The following is a 26,223-nucleotide window of genomic DNA, read 5'->3' on the forward strand; positions in this document are numbered from 1 at the left end:
ATTGGTTAGAATTAGCCCAATTTCATATATTTCTGATATCTTTTTTGTTCTTTTGACTCCTCTATCACCACATTACATCTTATGAAATATGTTCTCTTTTGCGATTATATCATGTATTATCACATTTTCAAAGTGTTCTGGCAACACAAGCTCTTTAAATTAACAAGAATTTCAAGCTTATTATATATATATAAAATACATATATAAAAATACATATAATACATGTAATACATATTATATATTATATTCATATAAAATAAATTATAATAATATAATAGGATATATATAAAAATACATATATAAAATACATATAATACATGTAATACATATATATTATATTCATATAAAATAAATTATAATAATATAATAATACGATAATATATAAAATAATAAATAATATATTATATGTCATATTATATATTTACAGATAAATATAATATGATATATCATATTATTATATACTTTATATTTTTAATGAAAATATGCAACTCACTATTATGTTGCAAAGTACTCACAATAAACCTCAGGAGATTTAGTCATTTCAATATTGTAACAATGTTAATTTTCCCCTTTTACCAGAATCTGCTTGTCACTTAACTTATTTAAAGGTAGCCAGAAACTTACATTTCAAGTTAGCCATGCGTTTCAGTACTGTGGTATTTGATATATCCAATAATATACAAAAATCAAATGCAGGGGAGGGGACAGATGGCTTGTTAGGGTCTCTGGGATCTGTAACCAATAAGAGCTTTCCAGAGTTTTCATCTTTTGCATCTGCTTTGTCTGGATCAATCCCTGAAAAGGCTTTTTGGAGTAGCTTTGCCTGATTTATTGTCATTGGAAATCCATCCACAATCCAGCCCTTCTCTGGTGGTGTTTGGCTAAATGTAAATGAAGAGCCAGAATTATACAGTGAAATCACAGCATAATAATAATAAGACATAAAGAAGAACTTGCCCTAGCAGTCTTTCATTCTGAATTCAGTATATTAAATATCTTGACAAATAACGAACATGAAGACCATTAAAACTAAAACTGCAAAGCAATAGATTTCAAATGAGAAGATAACATGAAACACAAGTAAAAGTGAAGAAAACAGAAAAATTTTTGCTGTCTTGATGAAGTTTTCAAAACCAATTTCTATATAAACTATGATCAGACATGAATTTCACTATTTTCCTCTGCTAACTTTTGCACTGAAGTAAAATCTGCTTCAAAACTTTAAAGTGCTAATGGGAGTAGTAAAACTTCAGTGATACTCATTTGGGAACTTACAGTACTAATTGCACATCAGGACATTTGAAGCAGTTTTCTGTCATGCAAGAATAGACAGAAACAAATAATCTAACTGCCAAAGTACAGATGCTTGGATTATGTATCTCAAACAAGATTTAAAAGAAAAATATTAGCACATGATGAATAGCTTTCTACTAATGAATGTACAGCAAAATTAGCTATATTATAACATTACTATAACATTAGTTATATTTAATGATTATGTGCTAGCCATGTGTACTTTTGTATTTATCATAAGTGTTGTACAATTATGTCTGTATAATTTAGGGCTAGATCCTACCGCTTTAAAATTAGCATTAACTAACTTCGCTGATTAGCTCACTTTCCCAGTAGAATATGCCAGTGTTCCAATAAAATACTCAATAAAGAGAAATAGCTGGATCTGGATCTACAAACTGGATAATTACATTCTAAATAACTGAGAAACAAAGCTACACAATTTCATACTTAATGGCTTCCAACAGGATGTCAATTAGCAATTCATCGGGAATACTTTTTCCTTTCTTCAACAATTTCTGTGATGCAGCGCCAAGCTGGGCACGTACAGATAGCTGTGGAAGAGTGCAGTTAAAAGAACACGAAAGACATGCTCAGATTGTTCACAGCACTCACTGTTAAAAATACATGATTCTATTTTATATTCATTTATTTATTTATATTTAATGTTTATTGCATTACCTATTAAGGAGCAATAGTTTCAGCTGATATATAAAGAAGGCCTAATTTAATTGAAGCCTCCAACTGAACATCATTGCATCAACAGAAATGGTAGACAGTAGTGAGGTTGAGAAACAAAGGGTATGAAGGCCAAGAAATAAAAATTATGTCTCCTGGTTCTAAGCTTATTCTGATTTTCACTGCTGTATCGCAACTGACTTTTTGCTTTCTGCTAGCTTAAGAAAAGATTCAAACTGAGTCTTCTATGGCAGCAATTAACTTGATTGGTGTTACCAGAATCCTGCTGTTTCCTAGGTTATGAAGTATTTTTCAGTTAAGATCAATAAAGTCCGAGATCACTTGTAGAATTAAGTACTTTTGAATGCAAAGAAAAGAAACCTTGTCATGGGAATGAATGAGCAGTTCAGCACCAGCAGGATCACAAATACATTTGTTAACTCAGAAATCACATAGAAAGTAGTAGATCTTACATAAATGTGAGACTGAATGAGATATTTACATAAAACTCTAACGATATGTACAGCTCTAACCAACATAAACAATAGCTTTTCATAATGAAGTCTGTCTTCATATTTCATACACAAAATGCTTGCAGTAAGGTCAATAGGTAAAATCAGAATGATAAAATGGTATCCCTGTTCTGTAGCTTAGTGAGAAGATTTTAACTAGTGCATATTTATATAGTGGAAGTTAAAATCAGATTACGTACCTTTGATTGGTCATCCTGACTATTGTCTGATATAATTCCTTGACCAGATAGATCCTTTTTGACAGGACCATTACCTAAAATAGGTACATAATAATGTTTGACATTTTTATTACTATAATACTAATTAGTATAGGTACATAATAGAAGTACATGCCTTATTATTGTTCTCTGAACAAATCAGAATGGAAAGGTATATGCATTAGAATCATAGGATCATTGACTATTTCAGGTTGGAAGGGACCTCCATAGGTTTGTAGTCCAACTGCCTGTTCAGAGCAGCACAAGCTAAAAGGTCAGACCAGGCTGCACTGTTTACCCAGTGTGATTCTGAAAACCTCCAGGGATGGAGAATGCGCAGCCTCTCTGGACAACCTGTTCTCATGGGGAAAAAGCTTCTCCTCATATCCAGTCAGAACCTCTCTTTTTTGGGTTTATGCCTGTCACCATTCTTTCACCTGGCATGCACCATCATGAAGAGCCTGGCTTTGTCTTCTTGACAACCTTCTTGTAGTTACTTGACATACTGGAACATATCCAGCGAAGGATGATTAACGGCTTGGAGCATCTGGTGTATGAGGAGAGGCTGAGAGCGCCGGAATTTTTTAGCCTGGAAGAGAAGGCTCAGGGGCAATCTTATCATTGTGTATGAACACCTGAGAGGAAGGAGTAAAGAAGGCGGAGCTAGACTCTTCTCACTGGTGCTCAGTGAAAGGTCAAGAGGCAACAGGTAATACAGTAAATTCTATTTAAACATAAAACTTTTTTACTCTAAGGATCATTGCACATTGGAACAGGTTGCCCAGGGAGGTTGTGGAGTCTGCATCCTTGGAAATATTCAAAACCCGATGACAATATTCTGAGCAACCTCCTCTAGCAGACCCTGCTTTGTACAAAGGGTATCGGACTGGATGATCTCCAGAGGTGCTTTCCAACCTCAATGACTCTGTGACTCTGCGACTCTGCGTTTATTTGTCTGAGCCCAATGCCAGCTCCTTTGTTGATAAGAGCTGTTGTACAGAAGCAAGGGCCTGCCACTCCTTCCTTTGTGAGCTGCTTTTAAGCTGAAGCTCTCTTCTTGGGCCCTGCCTGTGTTACATCATAACTGTATAGCAGTCATGTCTGCACCCTGTCTAGTACCTTTTTAATCCTGACCCTGATCCAGACCTGCTGACTTGACTTCCTGATTTGACCTCAGACTTGCTTCATCAGCAGACTTGTTGGGTGATCCCTGGACTGAGGCTCACTCTGATCACTGTCTCCAGACTAGATCCTGACCCTAACATGTTGACTCACCATCATCACTCTTAGCTGGTAAGGTGACTGCCCCATCTGTATTTCTATCACCCTTGTCTCCCAGCCCACCTTCCTCTGTGGAACAGCCTGCCCTTGCTACTCTCAGACACTAGGAACGTGTAGAAACAAGAAATTCATAATGGAAACTACTGTAAAAACTCTGACATCATGGATACTATCTCAAAAGTACAAGGGGAACTGCCATTTAAGTCCAGTTAGAAAATAATATGTATTTACCTTTGGTTCCATTGACAGATATTGTTTGGAGTCTCTTTAAAACCTTCTGTGATGATTTTGATGAGAAGTTCCTCTGGACCTTGTATAAATTAAGAAAAGAAAAGGATTAGAAAGGAAACTACACATTACAGGGGGAAAAAAAAGCACAAACAAACTGTCAATACAAGCTGAGCCTTGAAGTCTTCTAATTTAAAACTTTACTCAAAGAATAAGAAATGGAAACAATATTCTTACCTCATTTTGTTCCCCAGAACACTCTGCTTCCTGGGGAATAAAGTTGTTTTCACTTTTCATTTCATTTTTAAGAAAAGCTTGGATGGCTTCCTGAACCAGAATATCAACAGATAATACCTGAATATTGCAAACTAATACACAAAATATAAAATTAGAGAACTGTATAGTTTAAGCAGAGCAAACATATAGTGACACTGTTATTGCAACTAAATTCATGATGGGAAGACAACATTATTACATGCAAAGCAATGCAAAGTTCCTTTTTCTTCTCTGTAACCATTGCACATCCATAATCATACAGCTACCTTGCTATTCTATTCTACAACAAACATCCTCAGAGAAATCTGGCAGAAGCATTTCTTAAATTTTCAGGAAAATTTAACGGAAGAAGAATGGCATTAAAAAATGGAAGAAGAAATAAAGCAAGGCAGCACAATGAATTAATGCTATATTCACATTCAGGTACTTTCATTTTGTTTTGGAAAATAATGAATAATGTCTTGCAACCAAACTCTGCAAAACACTGATGCATCTGAGGTTCCAGGATTAGTAATGCAGTAATTTGCATTGTAAACTAGGTTTTAAAAGCAAGTAAACGTTAATCTTTTTGAAGAATTTTAGGGAAAAAAAAACTCTCTACCTTTTTCAAGAAACTTTACACAGGTAGTTTTTCCACTAAGAAGTTTTCCCAAAATACATCCCTTGATAGGAAATGGAGGAAATACAGGTGGTGGAGGTTTGCGTTTTGGAGGATAGAAAATCTCCATCAGTCTACGAAGCACGTGACCCAGTATATTATTATTAAGAGGAAGTTTGTTTTCACTGTTCTCTTCAGGTGGGCACCATTCCCCTGTCATACTCTGTATAAATGACAAATTACCAATTTGTCAGTATGCCTTGTCTTTCATCTTTTAGATATATTTAATTATATATAAACATATATGCAACAACCAAATTTGATTAATACTAAATAATAAAGTATTTTTATACTAGAGCCCTGTTAAATGCTATAGTATATTACATTCATTAAACATTTGTTAATACTCACTAATACCTACTTGAAGGAGACAAAAATTCTTATACCCATTTTTATAGATTGGTAAAACCATTTTTTTAATTCCATAAACATGAAAAGTCATCTCACCAATACCACAGAACAAACCAGTAGCAGATTTTTTGAACAGAAGCCCACTATCCCAACATTCAGTATTCTAAGAACTGGAAAATATTAATTCCCAGTATCACATATAAATTTCTGAAAGTTTTGTGCACAAAGATTTCAAATAACTATATCTGCTCAATATGCATCTAATAAACAAAGAATACATAATTACAAGAAGTTTCAAGGGAGAGAAATACTGACTGGAAACCTCATGTACACCTACACAAATTGGTCAGTGGTATGAGTTACCAGAATATAACCTAATGAGGTTTTGCTAGTAAAGCTACTCCTACTGACAATTGCATTAGGTGAAAGATGAGAATAGAAAGATGTAGTCAGAATAATGAAACAGAAAATTGTGTTTTTGCCACTGTAATCTACATGTTACCGATATTGTATCTCATAATAGTGGTGAAGTACTGATAAAGTATATGTGCAGTTGATTCGGCAAGAAGCTAAAAGAGGACATTTTTGTAAGTCAGAATAACACTAGTTTTGTTTTATTCATTATTTGATGGCAGGCTAGTAAACAGCTGTTTGGAAGATATGTGGGCTACTAATATCCCCAGTTAGGCTCTGGCTTATCACTCCATTTGGAGGTGCACAAAAAAGGGATGAGAGCCAAAGGTCAAATGTTTCAGCCAAGGAAACTCCAACTAGATTTGAGGGAAAAAAACGTGGACAACAAGGGTGCTTAAGCATAAGAACAGGTTGCCTTGAGAGGCTGTGAAATCTCCATCCTTGGAGATATTCAAAAGCGACTAGACAAGGCTCTGAGCAACTTGATCTAACTCCAAAGTTGGCTCTGCTTTGAGCAAAGACATTGAACAAAGAGGCTGAATTAAATGACCTCCCTTTCCCTTTCAATAAATTAGATATTTCAATTAATTTCAATAAATCAGATATTTCATTGCCATCATCATCAGCATCCAATCCCTTTCTAAGTACTACTGAAAGACAGTATTTTAAATTCATGTTCCAGGTAGAATAGACAATTTTTTTCTGACCTGATTATTATAAAAGATATATTGCCATAGCATACATTCCATTAACAGAATGTGATCAGTCTTTACTCTGAATATATGTGCGTTAGACAGAGTAACACCATGTAACTTATGATCACCATAAATGAAAATGTTACCTATCTTTAATCAATATAAACATTAAAAAATCTGTTTGAGTTGCACAATATCCCCTCTCTAATATATCTCAGAGAAGTACTTCTTAATATGTAATGGCAAAGATGCATTTAAAAAAAATCAAATCTTTGTCCTGTCTGAACCTCCTTCCTTAAACATACGAGAAGAGATAGACCAGCTGTTTTGAATTTTATTAGAAAGGCAGGAAAAGTGAATTACAAATGGAATGGGTTCTCTATTCCAAGTACTCACCTTTCAAATTTCTGGCCTTTTATATCGGAAGTTTGCTAGACTGTATCTCTCTTGACTTACCTCATCTGTCAGAAACAAGTTTTCAGATATCCAGGCCAGAGTTATACATCTCCTGGTTAACACTCTGAACCGCAACTGGAAATTACTTGCTATTTTGTGCACTGCCTACTGCTATGTTTGCTTTGGGTGATTTCATTAATTTATTAAGTGACTAGGCACAACTGACGATGTGGCGGTTTCCAGAAATTTCCAAGTTCAGTCTAATGTGGAATGTGCAATAGACTGATAGCACTTTATTTTGTTCTTGTGTTTTATTAGATATGTTTCCTTTAGTCAGTATTCATCATGTAAGCTTAGTGTTCTTGAGAGATGCCAAATTGCCTGTTCTGAACTTTATTTTCCGGTGTTAAGAACACCGGCATGAACTTTACCAGAATGCCCAGCCAGTACACTTTATCTAGAAGCAACACTTTAAAAGTATTAACTGTTCCTTTAGCTTTTCAGGTGACATAGGTGTAAATTGGTGTCAACAGTTTTGCACATCATATTATTTCAGCTTTTGATGAATCCTGATTAAGAAAGGGATAAAACTAACAACATCTGGAAAAACATTAGTTATGTGACTGTGCATTTGAAACAGACTGGTAATGGAAGAAAGGCTTTAAAGGTATCACAAGTTAAATGTTTGCCACCTTTAGTGCCCTTTTACATCTGGAGAAGACTACGCGGACTTTATATTATAAACAACAACATTACTGGAAAACTTGATTTTTTCATTAGTGCTCCTCAGTGACTGTTTCCTCTCTGCCTGTCTTGCATATTTGCTTTTGTTCACCTGGCGAGTGATCTTGAAGTTTATCAATCACATGAGTTGATATGGTCTGAATAAGGATCTTGTAAATAACTTTAATCAGAAAAACAAATGTTAAGACTGAAACCAAAGTCAATTGAGCTGTCAGACATTCACCACAGAAACTCCTAACAAAAGTTCATACTCACTGCAAAAGAAAATGTACCAATTGGTTCAGGATGTGGGTAAAAGCACATATATTGTGGTCATCATTTCCCAAACAAGTCAAAGACAGACAGGTTATTTGCAATGATTTTGCCATAGTATATTTAAACAGATTATCCAAAAGACTGAAAACATAGTGGGCATTTTTTCAAAGAAAAGCATCAGTAAAGCTGTAATTTGGAAAATATAGAATATTTTTAACTGTAACAAGGCAACATTCATCCTCCAATTTTCACTTGTAAAATTACATATCATAAAGTAAAGTTGCAGAGAACTATTAAGGCACCCTGAAAATAGTTACTTGGATTCTAACAGAAGGTTAACAAAAATATCAGACATTTTTAATAACTTTTACAAGAGCTACCATCTTAAAATGAATGGATAATCCAAACCTACAGATTCTGTTAGAAAGCTTTAATTCAGAACTGCTGAAATTAAGATGACTATCAGGTTTGTAACATACGGTATTTGTTTTTACTTTCCTTGACTGGCTAATTCCCGTTATACTTACAAATGTGATGGCATTAACTACACTTTAAAATTATAATTACCTAAAAATAATTGCATTGCAATTTACGTGCTAGTCCTATGAACTCAGGAGAGAAATATAATCAATCTTACATACAAGCACAAAATTAAAATCATGTTTCAAAAATGTGCAGGCTCTGCAATGCTACTAACATAAAATATAACCATAGGTATTTCATATAGTACATATGTCATGTACAGATATGAAAATGTATGTCAAATTCAGATATCATAAACTATTAAAAGAACAAAACGTATTGTAACATCACAACAAAATGTTTACGACTATGAAAAACCAAGATGTATTTTCTTCCATTATGTCATGTCAATCTGATGTACCTTGTATTCACCATAATCCTTCTCATCTAACAGATTCATTTTATCCAGCTCTACAAGTTGTTCTGGGCTTGGTTCATGTGGCATAGGTTGAATTGAAGCTTGTTCATATATTGGTTTTCCATTAAAAAAAAATTCTTTCCAATCACACATCAGTTTGAATGGAATTTTGCTGCAGAAGAAAAAAAAAACAATGAGTTTCAACACAAAATTAAATGAGCTAGCCATCTGAGAATACTGGGCCCAAATTTACAACAGTAACAGTCATGAAATAAGCATGTGATAAACTAAATATAGTTTATCATGCTTCCCATAATGATTATAGCTTTTTAGGGGGAAAACTGTAATAGTCACTGTGCTTGATTACTTATACGGTAGTAGTAGACACTTGTAAGCTTCAGTATCTTCACAAATCTGTCATCATATAGCATCTGGCTGGCACAGCTGTGCAGTAACAGTTTTGCTATAGTTAAGTTGCCCTGCTCCAAAATATTCTCTTTTGGGGGAAAAGCCTCCCTCATCAAAAATCTGTAGTTTTTTCCTAAAAGCTAATATTAATTCATGATTATGAGTAGTTCAGCTCTTTTTTTTCCTTTTAGAAAGAAAAAGCATTCATATGAAACAACAAGATAAACTACATATAGTAACTAAATTATTTTTTATTGCTAAAGGCCAACAGGACACTGACACGTCACATATTAGAATTCTATGGCTGCTAAATAAACAAGATAAATAATACAAGCAGCTTAAATTTGACAAATGTTCAAAAAGGAAAAGAGTTCTACTGTTTTTTAAAGTTACATCAATTCGAGTTTTCTTTCTTCAAGTAATGACTGTAGATAGTTGAGTGTTATGCTTTAAATCAGCTCTACATGTGCTGTTTTTAAAAAAAGAAATACATATTGTATGCATCCCACACAATGAAACGCATGGAAACACTGACAAAACATACCTGCTGTAGCAGTGAATGCTGATACAATCTTGATATGCATTTTTCAAAGGTATTTCAAACATCTGTATATATTGTGCAGTGCTCAGTGCAAGCAAATATGACACTAGCTTACACTGGAATCATGACTGTGTCAGACAAGGAAATCATCACTAAACTGTATCTAGGCTGACTATTTTGTCAAGTATCTACTGGGTCAAAATTTATATAATTTAAAGATTTACTCTTTTAACATACAATTACACTAAAAGGTAATGAAGCTTTTGACATACACGCTAATGCTGTAAGGCTTACCCCATAGTCTAATCACTGAATACTTTATGAAAGAACAGCAGCAACAGAGACCCAAAAGCCCCACTTTGTGGTTGTGGAAACACTCCTGCAGCACAGGCACACGAAGGCGGCTGCTGCCTTTTTCGGACCATCTCAGAAACTCTAATGCAATGAGGTCTGTCAGAGGAGGGAATCACAGCATGTTGTACTCTGGGGATTTTAGGCAGAGTTGCTACCCTTAGGACAACCCCGGCATGTTAATATATCTTAGGAATATCTTTCAGGCTGCTTATATTAAACAGCAGAAACATTCAGCTAGTGGAGCAGCCTAGAATGAGATGAGCATCACTCAGTTTTTAACTTATAAACTAAGGAATTTCTTCATAGAAAAGGAAGTCAGTAGATCCACAAGTGGTAAAACCAGTGAATCTCGGTTTCCTAAGGGTTCAGGTTAGCTGAGTTTTCAAGAAATTATGCTAAGGCAGTAACATTGGTTCACCCCGTATTACATATCAGTGAATCCTCACAGGAAAGCAGTATCATGATTTTTCCGCACAAAGTAATTGAAATTTTCCTGTGAGATATCTGAGAATCCACATGAGGTGTTACTGGTGCTTAAAACAGTCTGAAAAATGAATCTCTTCCACTGACAGTAGTCTATGTGAAGGTTCTTTGCCATGTGAATTCTTTGATATCTTGTAAGCACTGAAATCACATGCATACTTTTCCTTTATTGGAGGCATTAAAAGAGAGACTGCCTGACCACGTATATGAACAAAACTTGTAGAAACTGTGCATGTATGAAATTGGTATCTATTCCTCATATTGCGTTAAAATTAGGTTCAAAATTTGCAGGAGAGGGGATACCAATAAAAAGAGATACATGTGCAAATATATGCAAAAAACATGGTTGGTATAACAACTGCATATTTACTTATTACAATGATTTCTCAAAAAGTTTTATGACAGATAAGGAGAAAAAGGAGATGAAAAAGGCAAATGAAGGATGAGGTAGAAGTAAGAATCAAAAACATTTCAATAACTAATGAAATATTTTTCACATCAACATTTTATCTTTCAGGTTTTTCAAAATTGTTTCTTTCCATTTGCCTCTTAGTTTTGCCCAACATCTACCATACTTACTTGTTGGTCAGTATTCGATATTCTCCCACTTTTGTTGACAAATCAGTAATTTGATTGATCACTTCCCAACATATAGAATAATGTTTTTTATAACGAGTCTGAGCTCTTTCAGCAGCAATTTTCTCATGACGTTCTCTTTCTTTGATAATTTCCTCCTCGTAATCAATCTTTTCTTGTTTTGCAAGAGCCTAGAATTTTTTAAAGAATAAACTTGAGATTGCAAAGAAAATGAAAGTGCAGAAATGCACAATCCTGGATAAGAAAAAGAACTTGCTCATTTAAGCCAAGAAATGTAAAGTTATACATTTTATTTTGCTAGAGTTAGATAACCAGCAGATTAGCACGCACAGAAATCTAAAAATTTCTATTCATTCTATAAGTTCCAGTTTGTTTTCTAACTGCTATAATATAATGAAATAACAGAGTAATATATTACTTCTTTCATGACAAACATTAAGAACGTATTCAGTGGTTGGGGGACAGGGAAACATGAAATGATCCTGTTTACTATTCCTGATAAACAATTATACAGATGCACTGGGTAAAGCCTTGGCTCTACTGACATTTGTGACAGAATCCTCATTTAGAATATGTGACAAACAATTTAACTTCTCAGATTCTGATCTGCAAATAATTTAAGATTATTGATGCCATCTGATCTTTGAGAAAGACTTCTGGGCATGGTAGGTAGTTATCCGTTGTTCCAGTGATGCTATGCTCCTTTCGGCCAGAAAGCATACTTAGAAGAGATGTTGTAATCAATAGCTGTACCTGCTGATTACGTAAGACTCCAGCTGGGTTGAGGGATTTGGAACTGTTAATTTTATTTGGCAGGAGCAAAGTAAGACTGCTACTGTAGTGGTACAGCCTGTTGTAGGTACAAAACTTGGCAGTTTGCCAGAGGATTATGAATTCTTTTAATTTATTAATCAGCCTCAGTAGCTTCAAGGTAGAAATGAGCACTCAGGAGTAAAACTCCTGTCATTTGTCAAGAATGGATGTTAAGAGGTTACATCTAAAGGAAATGAAAGACATGATTCTTAAGACATGGTATTCTGTCATTGTCTTCTGTCATTTTCCCTCAGCAGGAATGTGCCTTATAACCTCGGCATAAAGAAATGTTTCCATAGAAAGTTAAATTAGTTTTGAAGAAAATATTAAAATTAGATTTTAAGCTGCTCAGTTTCATCATTTACTAACTTAGCTGTAACTCTGAACCTTACAGTTAAAAGCAATATGTTCATTGTTAGATCACTCTGTCCCTAGAAAAAAACTAATTTTTAACAATTGACAATATAAATCCCACAGAGCATTTTGTAACAGGTAGGTACTGCAACAGTCCTACAACAAGTCAGGGAGTGAATAATGTTTTACCGCTTCTCTATCAAGAGCTTCCTGGAACTCTTTCAGTCGTCTTTCTTCATATTGTTTTTCTCTGAAAATTCGGTTCTGCCGTAACACCTCTTTTTCATGTCGAACATGCATGAGTCGAACAGCAATCCTCCGCTCCTGCTGAGATTGTCTCATTAGTCTGTAAATAAGTTGCTCCTCCCGGTAAGCCTCCTAAAGAATAAAAAAATTATTATTATTAAATACAGCTGATAAACTATTTCATAGAAAACTAATCACTGTCTCATATGAGAAATATGCATGGAGAACAGCATTTACTTGCATACTTGACCTATAAATCTGGAACCTCATTTCCATATATGAAGAGTGTCATTTCTATAAACTATACAAGAACTATAAATTGTATGTCCTAATTGACATCCTCAGTAAAAATACATTTGTTCAGATTAACTTGATTTTAACTTGGATAAATCCTGTGTGCAGAGAAACTGTAGCATATTTCAAATAATTGCATCTGAATGTAAAGATATACCCCTCCTCAAATCAATAACCAGTCATATTTTCCCTTACCTATCCCTGCTTTCTGCCAATCCCCATTCTCAGCTGTACTCTGCTACACTCAGCTGTACTGTGATCCTTGTTCAGTCTGTTCTTCTACAGATTTGATTTTTTTTCCTTCTTTCTTGGGATTCAGGTAATTTTCTCCTCCATTCAGGAGACTGGGAGTATTGGGGAGCATTCAGAACAGAGGAAAATACAAGATTTCTGGCTTTCCATTTCAGTGTTTTCACTGGGAAATAGCATAATGTACAGAACCCCATATCTGATATGAAAGTCATCCTTAACCATCTGCTTGAAGTGTGGCCAGTGTGGATGGACACTTTGAAGGCTGTGGACTGTTACTTTTCAAAGTACTTTGACAAAACATAATAGTATCTCCTCATTACTATACCTCTTTCATACGTTCCTTATTTTTTTCGTCTGTTCTTGGATATCTAATCTAAACTTTAAAGTTTAATACTAAAGTTTCTCCCATTACTTTTGTGGTCCAGAACTACTTCTGATTTCTAAGTAAAAGCATTAGCTTGCCATTGAAGCCCTGTTGCCAAACGTCACTCCTACAGCAGAATGTTAAAGGAAACTTCTGCTTCCCTGGACATTCATTCCAGATGTGGCAAAACTGCTATGAAATGTAAAATTTAAATTAAAAGACCTAAATTGGGAACTATTTTGAAGAGTTGAAATTCATTCTCCTAAGAATAGAGGACAAAGGTAAAGCATTGTTAGTATTAGTGAAATGAAAGAAAAAAACAAAACCAAACAAAGTATCACTTCTTCATACTATCTTTTAATCTGGTTCATTTTTCATTATCTATCTATAACTGAGAGAGGGCAGAACACATTAAGTAAATTTACCTCTACGTGAAAACTCAAACTTTATTACTTATTATTGTGAAAGAAACAATTAACCCTACAAAGAGTTCTAATTGTGTGCCAGTGCCAAATAACACAACCAAGACATGTGTAACAGCCTTCTGACACAAAGCAAAAAAATGGCTATTTTAATTGCCATAATATGAATGACAGCTTTCTAATAAATTTATATCTTTAATACTGATGTTAAGGAGAAAAGTCAGTATCTCTCAAACAAAACTCTTTCCATATTTTTAAGTTCTTTTGCCTTTACAACTGCTGAGAATAAAGTACGTTCCAAATAAATACTGGTCACCTGAAAAGACTAAGTGGTATAAACATCCCTCAACATTTTTATTTTTTTTTTTTAGCCAAAATGTGAGCCTCTGTGCTTTGCACTCCTCTTTCCTGGCACTGTATCTCGTGACAGTGCAAAACGGCAGCTGAGGAACCTACACCGTTCCACAGAGCTCTCTGGAATGTGGGGCCTTGCTGAAAGCCATGTGCTTGCTCTGTGCCTCCCTCCAGCTCTAAGATTCTGGATGCAGTTGTTCATTTATCTAATCGGCTACATGTGATGGAGTAATCCCAAGATATGGTGCTGTGCTAGGAATGTGTAGAATCTAGGAGCTACTATATATTTTGATATTCCTGCCATATGCCATTCATTTGGTATACTTCAGGTGATAAAATTTTCTAATAGCAGTGCCTACTGAAGAGTTAATCTATCCATTTGTCCTTTACATTCATGAAGTCAAGGCAATAAAAGGAGACATGATGCCCCTAGCTGCCTCAGTTCTATCTACTGCTGCCTTTTTGGACTTAGTATTTCATCAAGATTTCAAAGAAGAATAGAAGATGCACAGACTTTGCTTCCTGTTACAAGTAAATAGCCTTCATTGTTTTCCTCAGTTTCGCTTGTTTATCTCCATTCAGGGATTAGTATAACAAGCAGTTCACCACCAGAAGAAGATGGATCTTTAAATTCTAATTTAAAGAGGATTGAAAGAGCCCCCCTAACAGACTGGTCATCTGTCATACTTAAACCATCAACTGCATGGCATAAAGTAGTTAGCCCAGTGAGAATTGAAAGCACTGCATTTAGGTGAACACACTCTTTATAAAGGAGATAGGAAGATGCTCCTGTAGAGCAATTCAGAGTACTCAAAGGAGATATTTACTTTGATGGACTGGGAAGGAATCTGGATATTACTCTAGGTAATTAAATATTTTGACGTGCTGAGGAGGCTTAAAAAGAGCCAACAGGAAATTTTTGAGGAACAAGAATATCTGAATAGACAACTAACTCAGAACTGCACAATACATAAATTAGGATTCAGAACACCAAATTCCTCATTTAAAAATGGGTGCCTATTGGATGGAGGAGAAGGCATTGATAGCAACCTTTCATACAAACAGGAATGGTCAAAGTACTGAACCTTCCTTAGGCTGATAAATTTTGAACCTTCTAGGCCTACTAGGAGACATGATAAAAATGATAGCATCATTTTTTGATGTATCACATTATGTTAACTTCTCCTTCACAAAGGATTGTGCAGTGGCTGAAGAAATCATAAACATCATAAAGGAGACCTCTTAGTAATCATTTAAAAAAATTAGTATTGAGAAAGCATAATACACACTTTCTTCAGTTTACCCATTTGAGACAACAGTGGCCTCCAGTGGCCAAACATTATTGCCACATTTATATTTCATGTTGTACATACATGTTTTACTACCTCGTATGTATTTATAGATTTCTATTTCCTTGTTTAATTTCAATATGAATGAAATAATTCTGTCCTGTTGTATAGTCATAAGATGTATGACCAAAACTTTTAGTTTAGCATATATAAATCTATCTGGGTGGCAGACAATAATCTAGTAACAACAATTAATTTCCCCTCCCTTATCTATCTTCACAGTATATTGCTGACAGTAACTTCCTTATGACTTCTAAAATTCAAAGAGATAAAATTTAAAACGAGTATTTAAAAATAACTATTTCTTCTAAGTACTTGTTATTTTTAAATACCTTTTTGTCAAGGGGGTGCAGATCAAAGATTCAGTTGGGATGAAACTGTGTTACTGTCAAACACTTCCAACTACTGCCTGTGAAAATCTGACAGGCATCACCCTGTGCTCCAGAGAAGGGAGTGGCATGTTATTTTAAAGCATTTCTGCTCTCAGGCCCTGACTTGTACTACAATCTGTAGTGTGCCAAATCTCATAAATTAGAACAAGATTCTTCTAGTGCAGGTTAGAGATATATGTGTGTGGACATGAGACACATAAAAGCACTCTGAAGGGATAAAGTCCATCTGAACTGACTGTGTAGATGATCCCAAGGCCTGTGTTTAAGTTGTATACAGCGTAGGTAGAAGTTTGGCCCTAATGACTAACAAGAAAGCCACTATTTTATCTAACAAATCTTTTTTGGTTCAATGGAGGGAGAAACTAATTTTCAATTACTTTGTATATTTTTAATCTGTTTTGAAAAAAGAAAGTATCTTCACTTATTTCATGCTTCTCTAAGTCGAGCAACTTCTAAACTCTCACAGAATTCCAAGCAGTCACGTCCTCCCCTGCTAATGTAGAAGCAAATTAGCACTAAACAGATTCTCTGATCTAGTTAGGCTACTGTTCCAGTCAACTGATCACTTGTCTTTTCTTCCAGTCCCTGCAGTTTGTGACTTTTATTTTCCCTATATCAATGCTGAATGTTTTTACGGGAAGCAAGAGACACTATTGTTATATTTGCTTTTCTCTGGAGCCTCAGCGGAGCCAGTCTGACTGGTAGCACATACCAGTATCTCCTTCATCTCAAACTGGCAAGGTCCATACCGTGACCGCAGGCAGACTAGCTGCCCGCCTCCTGGACAGCACTGGCTGGCTTAGGGGTGCACCCATGAGGGCTGCTGATGCCACATGGCCACAAGCTGATAGCCATGGCTCTCTCAACCACCAGTCCAGGCTGCTGGGGCTGCAACAGCTGATGGCAGGGAAAGAGCAAATGCTGGGACTGCACTGATTTCACACAGCTGGGTAGTCAAACTTCTTCATGGCCTGTGCATATCAACAGGCAAATTATCCAAAATCTCCTTGAGTGAGGGCTTTGAGACAGAATACCTGGATAGGCAGAGTCTTGGTCTGAGCCACTATAGCTGTTCTTACTTTTTCACACAATATAGGTCTGGGAGAAATGCTAATCCCATTTGCCCTACCCCAACAAATATAATTTGTTCTTAACAACTTCAAAAACCTCTCTGAACAACACATGCTAATGCTTTAAGAATATATTACATAATTTCAATTTCATACTTTTCAGTTTAGAGATGCAACACATTTTAAGTGCCAGGGGACAGCAGGGGAGACAGTATCAGCTATACTGGGTTCAATGTACCTGATCCAAGCTAATGACCCACAATGTCATACTAAGGTAAAAGATATTGAGGAATCACAGAACCAAAGTAAGGTTCTGTTTGATGACATTATCACTACAGAGAAAGATGCGTGAAGTCACTAATCTAAGAGCTGCTTGTGAATAAGGAGTGTCTCAGAAGGAATCTCAAAAGCCTTGTGCTTTACAATACAGGACAGAATTGAAATGGAATAATCTGCAAAATCCATTTTGGACACACCACCACCATCCTCCCAAGACACATCTTCTATCCCATAATACATCAACAACCAAAGCTCTAATCTGCAAAATAAGTATTTTGCTTCTTCATGCAACCCTGCACAAACCATTTCAGAGTTCATCTTGTCCAGCTCTAACACTTTACATTACTCATTTGCAAATGGAGTAAAGTTTTCAATTGCTAAGTACCACATTTCATAATTTTTAAGTAGTATCTTCTTCAGACCAAGTATACATTTCAATAGTTTAAAGTTAATTTTTTAAAAAATTTTGGGAAAATTTAGGAGGCAGGTCTTCAGCTGATTTTAAACATCTTAGCTCTGCTGCCTTCAACTGAACCTTTTTTATTTATAAGGATGAAGTCTGACATTAAGGTGGCGAGAAATAATGGACAACCTTCCATATTTTTCAAGGAACAATGCCCAGCATAAAAGCGATTTTCAGAGATAAAGTGTATATACTTTCCTTTTCCCCCTCCAAATTTTATTCAACCCTTCAAAAATCGTGTTTTTTTTATCTTTGTAAGCAAACGTTTAGATTACTAATTGTGCATCGGTTTTTCATATGTCAGCATATATTTTCTCACCTCTTGTGCCTCATGTGCTATTAACTGTTCCATAAGCATTTTCCGTCGTCTCTTTTCTCGTTGCTCTCTAGCAAATGTATCTTCCTCCAAACGTTTTTGAATTTTCCTTATATATTCATCATCTGAATAAATATTTAACAGTTCAGTAGTCTGTGCTGTAGTTTCTAGGGTTGTTGTAAGCAACTTCTGCGTTTCCAATGATTTATCTATATCACTGACCAAAAAGATTAAATAGCAAAAGAACACTCACTTACTTTATAGAAATGATAGTTCTTAGAAGTGTTTTCATACAGATTTAGTGATGTGCAAGTCTGACACAGTGGAATTATATTGGCCAGCACTCTTTGTGAGTGCTGTGGCTATGTTCCTGATGCCCTTATGCCCCATAATCACCACTTAGTCCTGAGGACTGGAGCCAATTGTCAATCAGTTCAGTTGCCAATATTTAATATCATAGAAACCAAACTCTGCAGAAGCAGAAAATTAGGATGGCTTGCAGAATATCAAAGAAAGATGTGTTACTCTTCAAAATGCCCATCCTCTCTGAACACACTTTTGCAAAGTTATTAATCAGAGGTTTTTTTCATGCAGAAGTATCCATAGGAGTACGCTATGAGTGCGATGTCTCCCAAGTATGGTATACATATCACTAAAGGGGGCAGAATGGCTATTACTTCTAAGTATCCACAAATGAATCAACATAAAGACAACATTACTCAAAGGAGAAAGACAGGTTGCTTTTCTCTGTCCTTTGAAACTGTTACCCTGTATACACATCCATAACCACTCTCCTCCCCCTACAGGTCTAACTGACCTTACAAATTCAATGTCTGAAATGAACTGGGAAGAAGAGATGTGTTTTGAGTCCTTTACTGCAGCATGTATGGCAAAAAAGCAAAGCAAGAAGGTTTAGCCACCCTTGCTACAGTTACAGATAAGATATAAACACTGCAACACTGCTGGAGCTGGAATACTTGCAGTGCAAGTGAGCATACAGACTGACATTGAGTGATTACTCAAAGGAGAATCACAGTCCAAGCTAAGCAAGCTATCACATTTTCTCCAGGTAGTACATATAGTACATATATAGTGGGCACCTGGAATAGGATCCTGTCTAAGCTTAACAATCTAATATCCAAATATTACCTATCAGTGACTTGGATCCTGAGTGCTGCCGTGGTATTTTCTGTCATAGACTTCTCAAACTTTTTGATTTCCTTGTATGCGTCCTGAAGAAATAACACAAAATTTAATGTTTCTTTTCTCTCTACAAAACACCATAAATAGGTTCAACTACCTAGTCACAGAGTAAGTATTAGGTAAAGATTTTTATGCCATGTTAGCACAACAGAAAAGGTTGCATTGAAAACATATCAAAATATATATTATATACCAGGGCAATAGGCAAGATTATTTTCTTCTCTTAACTTCTATTTCCTTGCATTTCCCCCTTTTCCTAGCTATAATTATATTCACCAGACAGAAAATCCTAACTTTTTGCAGAGGTCCATTCTGCAGGATGATTTTCATTTTATGTAGGTCTCCGGTGGTTTATATAATTCCTATCATTGAGGGGTTCTGAAATAAAATAGTCTAGGCTATGTTCTGTTTCAGATTTAGTAGCTTGATAATTACTATGATAATTAGTCAAGCAATTACCATTCTACACTCTATGTAGAATGAATCTGATTGGATTGTACAGTGTTAAAAACTGGTAATATCCGGAGCTTTAACGACAACATGATCCAAAATCTACGAGACTATTCCCCAAGTATTCCTCTGCACTGTATAATATAGAATATATTTTTTGGATTGCTACATTGCCACCATCTCTTGATTTGGTCTGGGACAATGACCAATTTCAAATCTTACTAACATTTTTGATATAGCAGACCTTTTTAAAGTATGTTGCAGAAGAGCTCATACACTATTGTGCAAAAGTTCATCATTCACAGATGACAAGGGAAAATTAATGCTTTAATTCCTGATGTATTCTAGTCAGTAGACTAGAAGCTAAAATATTATCAGCAATTAAATTGGTATATGATCCTATGTTATTTATTTAGTAAGACCTTTCTTTTATATCAAAGCAAATTTTCTGTATGTAACAAAAGCAGAATCACACTGCAGATTATTGATATTTTGCCCAATTTTGACTGCTTGAGTCCACTACATAATTTCAACGGTTGTATCAGCAATTTCTGGTTGGTGCATGCTCAATACTTGTAGCTGTAAATGCTCCCAGCACATATGTTTTCCAAGTTCACACAATTAACATTAAAAGAATACAGGTGATAGTTACCTCAGCTTCTTTTTTCTTCTTTAATAATTTTTTGGCTTCAATAGCTTTTATGGTATGGGTTGGTGGTGGCTTTGGAATCTGTATAATGGCTGCTTGAATCCTGGCCATTATTTCATTTTGTCTCCTTCTTCCTATGCGATGCTGCATATTTAACATCATGTGTTCAGATACTTGAGTTGAAACAAAATAATATTACTCTAATACACTACCAATTTACCTTGTCTTAAGAATATTTTCAGCCACTGTACATATAAATTAGTATTTTTACATCAAGGAATTGTACATCAAGGGTTGTAAAATATATCTTAAATTAAATTATTATTCTATGTTCTGAGTAATTTGACAGCTCTGCAATATGCTACTACATCTTCTCAACATTTGAGGATGAAGACATATTTTTCGAGTACCAATATCAAAAAATGGTACATCTATATAGGCTATTTCTGCATTAACAAATAGTGCAGTGCAATAGAAGCTGATCTGTGAAGAAAAACAGTTTGTGCTCTATGCCTAGTATGCATTTAAGGGGTTGTATTAAATGCTAGCTCTAGCCTGGTAGCTGTTTCAGGTCATAAGTCAACACAGAAACTGAGGAACAGGCATAGCATTAGGCAATACTGCTGCTGAACATTGAGTCTGAGATGATCAAGAAGTGGTAGACATCTGAATGGCACTGTTAAGTGATACTGCACTAGATATATATGTAGCTAAAGGCTGGAGTTGAGTAGAAAAAAAAGGCTTTTCTACAAAGAGTCAAAGAAAACTAAAAAATAAATAAATACAAATTCTGTCAAATAGAATTTAGATAATATTTATGTAGAAAATGTTTCAGATGTTGCTTATATTTTCTTCTCTAGACATGTGATGGTACATTTTTTTATTCTTGCTCTTACAGTGGCCATAAGAAGAGCTTAGTAACAACAGCAAGATTCTTTAGACAAGAAATCCTTCCCCTTAACTAGCCATCCAAAACTGTCACCCAAATTGATCAACTTCATTTTCATCATTCAACACCCTTTGGCTAGGCAGCCAGCTCATGTATATAAAAAACAGGCTGTATTTTGGCGGTGTGTACCTTATCCTGAGAAATTAGTTCCTCTTTTTAACTTTAACAGAACAACTACATAGAGCTACAAGATGTACTGAGGCTGTATCACTGTAGGTACCCTTCCCTTTGTCTTTTTCTTCAGTCTGAACAATGCTTCATCTTTTCTTCACAAATAAAGAATGTCACAAACCTCTTTTACAAGAGCACTAAACCACACACAGTTATGAAAGTACGCTTTGTGCACTTTCAAATCTATCAAGAGTTTTCATGCATGACAATATGAAAACATTCTTAATTTAAAGTTAAGGATGTGATTTTTAAATATTGTTTTAGAGTGTCTTATGTACAGTATATACCTTAATACTTGCCAACAGTATTCTTTTTTTTGTTTTCCTATAAACATGTGATTGGGTAGCACAGAGTTAACAAGCACTCACACTGGCTCTATATAGGTTATTAGGTAATTGAACTTCAGAACATACTTCTTCAGAAGTCTCTTCATAGAAAGTAAATAGTCACCTTTTCAGTGTCTTGGGCTCTTTGTTCCTCTTGCAGCTTTTGAACTTTCTGTTGTTCTGCAATATGCATACGAGCTATTTTATTTTCTATTGCCTTAGATTTCATTTCAAAATGCTCTGAAACCTGCTGCAGCTGCAAATCAGTTTGACGTGGCATTAAATTTTTCAGACGCTAAAATTAAATTTCAAGACAATCGAGAGTCAGAAACAGTAAGAAACATACATTTAAATATGATCATCTTGTAACGGACATTTGGAACTGTTTTCCTGTGTTAATGGAATAACATCTAAATATGGTGGAATAATTTTCAGAAAAAAGGACCAGTTCTATCAAAACCAACATGTAGAATTTAAGTTAAACAACGTCAAACTTAACTTAACAAACTTAACTTAAACATAAGAGAACCATTTTTACTGTGAGGGTGAATAAACAGTCTGCTGAAAGCGGCTGCAGTCTCCATCCATAGAAATATTCAAAACTAGACTGGACAAGGTCCTGAACAATCTCCCCTGTTTACCCTGCTTTGATGAGGGTGGCCAGACTAACGACCTCCAGAGGTCTCTTCCAAATTCAGGTATTCCATGATTCAAATGGCATTCCAAATATACCTACTGACAGGAGTTAGTCTCAGTTGCTCCAGTTGCTCTGAGCCATCCATACGTACGTAAAAGGATGTTTTGACTGATTGGTGCTGCTATCGCACGTGTGAGTAAACTTTCCATTTGTAGACTATATGCCAGGATATGTGCCAGAAAAATGAGAAACTTCACCCAGCTGAGTTTGATTCATGATGTATAGCTTTGTAAAGAATGCTCATCTTGACAACAAATTATGATCTGTACATGCTGAACATTATCACTGAAGACAAGAAGAATCTTCTTAACAGAATCCGCTATATAAATAGTCTTTATTTTTTCCCTCTTTGCTTTATATGCCTACATTACAGGCTGCAGCATAGCATAAAGATATGGAGAGATGTGTAACAGAAGGAATCAAACTGCTGGGAGAATCAAACCACTGGGGCACAAAGCTCAACACAGAGTAATCTATTTCCTCTACAGGAAACTTACCTAATTCTAGCTTGTTACCTAGACTGTAACGCAGTCCGCAATCTGTACTGATCAAAGGAGTAAGACAGCAGCTGCTGAGCAACTACTAGCCTTTGTTGCTACACATATTGTAAAGCTGCAGGAAGCTTACAGAGTAGGTAACACAGAATGAGCCAAAGCAAAAGAACACAAAACATAGACACTCATTATCCTCGTGACTCACAGATAGGACATGTAACCTGTGTCTATCTCCAAAATATAGTAAAAGACTGCATCTTTTCCATGTAAGTATTGTGTTTAGAACAAAAGATGAGAAAATGTGCAGAGGGCAAGCATGCAAACTGCTTAAGAGGTATACACAGGTATGCTACCTTTCTTTCTATACATATATTTATATAAAATAGACACACTTCATTACCTCTCGATATAAAACACTTTCAATAGACTTGAGCTTTGCAGCTGCTGCAGGTCTCATTGCTTCCATGGCTACTCCAGTGAGCTTTGCCTTTCTCTTTTTTTCTAAAGCAATATACAATTGATATAAAAGCTTTGTTGCAGCCCCGTGCTGTCCTGTCATGATATCTTGGGCCACATTCTCATTAAATTGTACACCAAGGAGTTGAAGTGTTGGCTCCAGGCGAGAAAAATTGTTAAGTTTTGCATTTGCAACCCTATATAATTAAACAAACAAACAAACAAACAAAAAGCAGAACATAAACTTACATTCAAGCCTGATTTTCTGCAATAAGCATGGTTGTGACATTCATTTCATACCAAGACAAGTGGTACTGGGGGGAAAGACGTTTTTAAAGTGATGTGATATACCCTTTGGCTTAGGTTGCATACTGTAGTACACGCAACTAGTTTGTCTACTAAGCATAACTTTGGGGAAAAAAAAAGAGAGGCCACATTGGGTTATATATAATATATTTTGATACATACATACAAAAAGTGCATCTGATAGCAAAAGGTAACCTCCAATTACAGCTAGGAGTATACCATCCACAAAAAATAGAAGAATTAGACTGAAGTTTCTGAATCAACCCATTTGAGCTCTAATGAGGCAAAATATAGGAAATTAAGAAAAGGCTATTTAGTTTACTAACCCTTGCAAAACCTTGTCACATTTCTTCCCCAATAAAAAGAAATGGAGTCACCAGTTAGAGTAGATGTTGACAAGAAAGCAGGCTATGATTCAAAATTGAAACATTCAATGCAAATTAATGCTTCACTTGATACACAGATTGTCCTGTGGAAGCACTCTAGCTCAGTAGATATATACGCCCAAAAAGAATAAGAATAAATTATTGATATTTCATGATTAACGCATTAAATTCCATCCAACAAATCTACAACTTCCAGCTGAGTCCGAAGATTATGCTTTCCATATACACACTATCACCTGACTTCACAATAGTTTCTTTACAGGAACCAACAAGCTTCTGAAATTACCTGACCTACAGCATAATTCTACAAAAATGTCCAATTTTAACTTAAGATCTTGTAAATTTGAATTCACTTTCCTCCTAGATGAAACATTCTAGTAGCTCATTATTCTCACTGTAACAGTCTATGGCTTATTTCTTATAAGATTTTACTTAACTGCAGCTTACTTCACTTTACAGAACATTTTTTGGCCTTTGATTCAAGATTAAGGTGATCCCCCTTGTCAGAAATCATCTTGCACAGATTTAGATATCATCTCTTAACCTTTTATTCTATAATCTAATCAGATGGAGTTTATTGAACCTGCCTCATAATGTTCTAAATCTCATTTCAAGATTACTGTCAGAGTTCAGACAAAACACCCATATTTCATTTTTTCAAATATGGACAGCCAAACAGGAAGACGTTTTCTAGTAACAATCTTTTAAAAAAGGTAATATCACTTCCTCAATTATTATTTCCTTGCTTATGCATCCAAGGACTGTGAAACATAAGCAGCTAATATGCTTAGGTAGTATGCCTGATTGGTTGTTCAGGATGTCCCCTTTTTCTTTTCAGTTAGTGCCTTCCAGATTACGGCTGCCCTTCCTATAAATGAAATCTAATTTTACCCCCTCGCTCCAAGATCTTGCCCTGGGCTGTGCTAAGAAACATTAAAGAGATGTCAGTTTACCAAATGATCAATGCATAATACACTTTTCCTTAATAACACACTACAAATTTAAAAATACTATTTTATAGACATTAAGTAAGATTAGACGAGCACAGGTTCTTTCAGGAATAACTCCAAAAGCACCAGACAATGACTATTACACAGCAATAATTGCTTCTAATATTCAGGAACAAGATACTGGAATTGAGGAAACCGTCTCAATTCTCAATAGTGGCCAAAAGATCAAACAGTATCAGTAATTACTAAAGGAAGTGATGAAGAAAACAGAAGACATCACAATGCCCTTATGAATTCATAGTGTATCCTAGTAGAGAATACCATATCCTGTCTGTCTGTCTGTCTGTCTGTCTGTCTGTCTCTCTCTCTCTCTCCAGAAAAAGATACAGTCCAAGAGGAAAATCCTCCCCTCCCTGCTCCCAGAAAAAAAGCAACAAGGAATCATCACAAGCATAGAACACCCTCCATAAGAGAAAAAAATGCCTTATGCCTTCCGAAATGAACAGTCCAAATCTATTTCAGATATTTGAGGAGGGATACAAGAGAATTTTAATAAAATTATGAATGACACAGAGAAGATGAACAAGAAAATATTATTCAGCTGTTTCTTGTAATGCAAGAACAAGGGGTTATCAACTAAAACCATCATGTGGCAGATTCAAAGCATAAAAAATAATATTTTGTATGATTCACTTATCTTGAGACAAGGTTTTCTTCAGGTTACTCTACATGCTAGATGCTATAGTGTTCTGGAGTTCAAAACAGGGCTGTTAAATATGAAAATATTATCTTTGGCTTAGAAGTATGTAGCCAGAAGGAGAAGAGGCACTCTTGGAAGCATCATTAAATACATATCCTTCCGCAAGCATCTGCTCCTGATCACTGTTCTTTTTGATTTCACTGAGATTCCCTAAAAAACTTTTCAATGGCCTTCCCACTTTTCACAGAAAGAGAGC

The 26,223-nt window shown here is 35.4% G+C and overlaps 1 protein-coding gene across 1 annotated transcript in view; it reads right to left on the reverse strand.

The window, feature by feature from the left end:
* Nucleotides 1-26,223, reverse strand: part of LOC135324712 (sperm flagellar protein 2-like) — a 57,491-nt gene that overhangs the window by 29,024 nt on the left and 2,244 nt on the right. The window contains 14 exon segments of the mRNA XM_064501544.1: nucleotides 625-881; nucleotides 1,744-1,847; nucleotides 2,684-2,757; nucleotides 4,214-4,292; nucleotides 4,448-4,578; nucleotides 5,088-5,307; nucleotides 8,883-9,051; nucleotides 11,245-11,432; nucleotides 12,619-12,807; nucleotides 18,234-18,447; nucleotides 19,380-19,462; nucleotides 20,536-20,676; nucleotides 22,103-22,273; nucleotides 23,570-23,822. Of these exon segments, the coding sequence (XP_064357614.1) occupies nucleotides 625-881; nucleotides 1,744-1,847; nucleotides 2,684-2,757; nucleotides 4,214-4,292; nucleotides 4,448-4,578; nucleotides 5,088-5,307; nucleotides 8,883-9,051; nucleotides 11,245-11,432; nucleotides 12,619-12,807; nucleotides 18,234-18,447; nucleotides 19,380-19,462; nucleotides 20,536-20,676; nucleotides 22,103-22,273; nucleotides 23,570-23,822 (2,273 nt within the window).

This window comes from Dromaius novaehollandiae, chromosome Z (assembly GCF_036370855.1).
Source record: "Dromaius novaehollandiae isolate bDroNov1 chromosome Z, bDroNov1.hap1, whole genome shotgun sequence".
In the NCBI taxonomy this organism is placed as follows: domain Eukaryota; kingdom Metazoa; phylum Chordata; class Aves; order Casuariiformes; family Dromaiidae; genus Dromaius; species Dromaius novaehollandiae.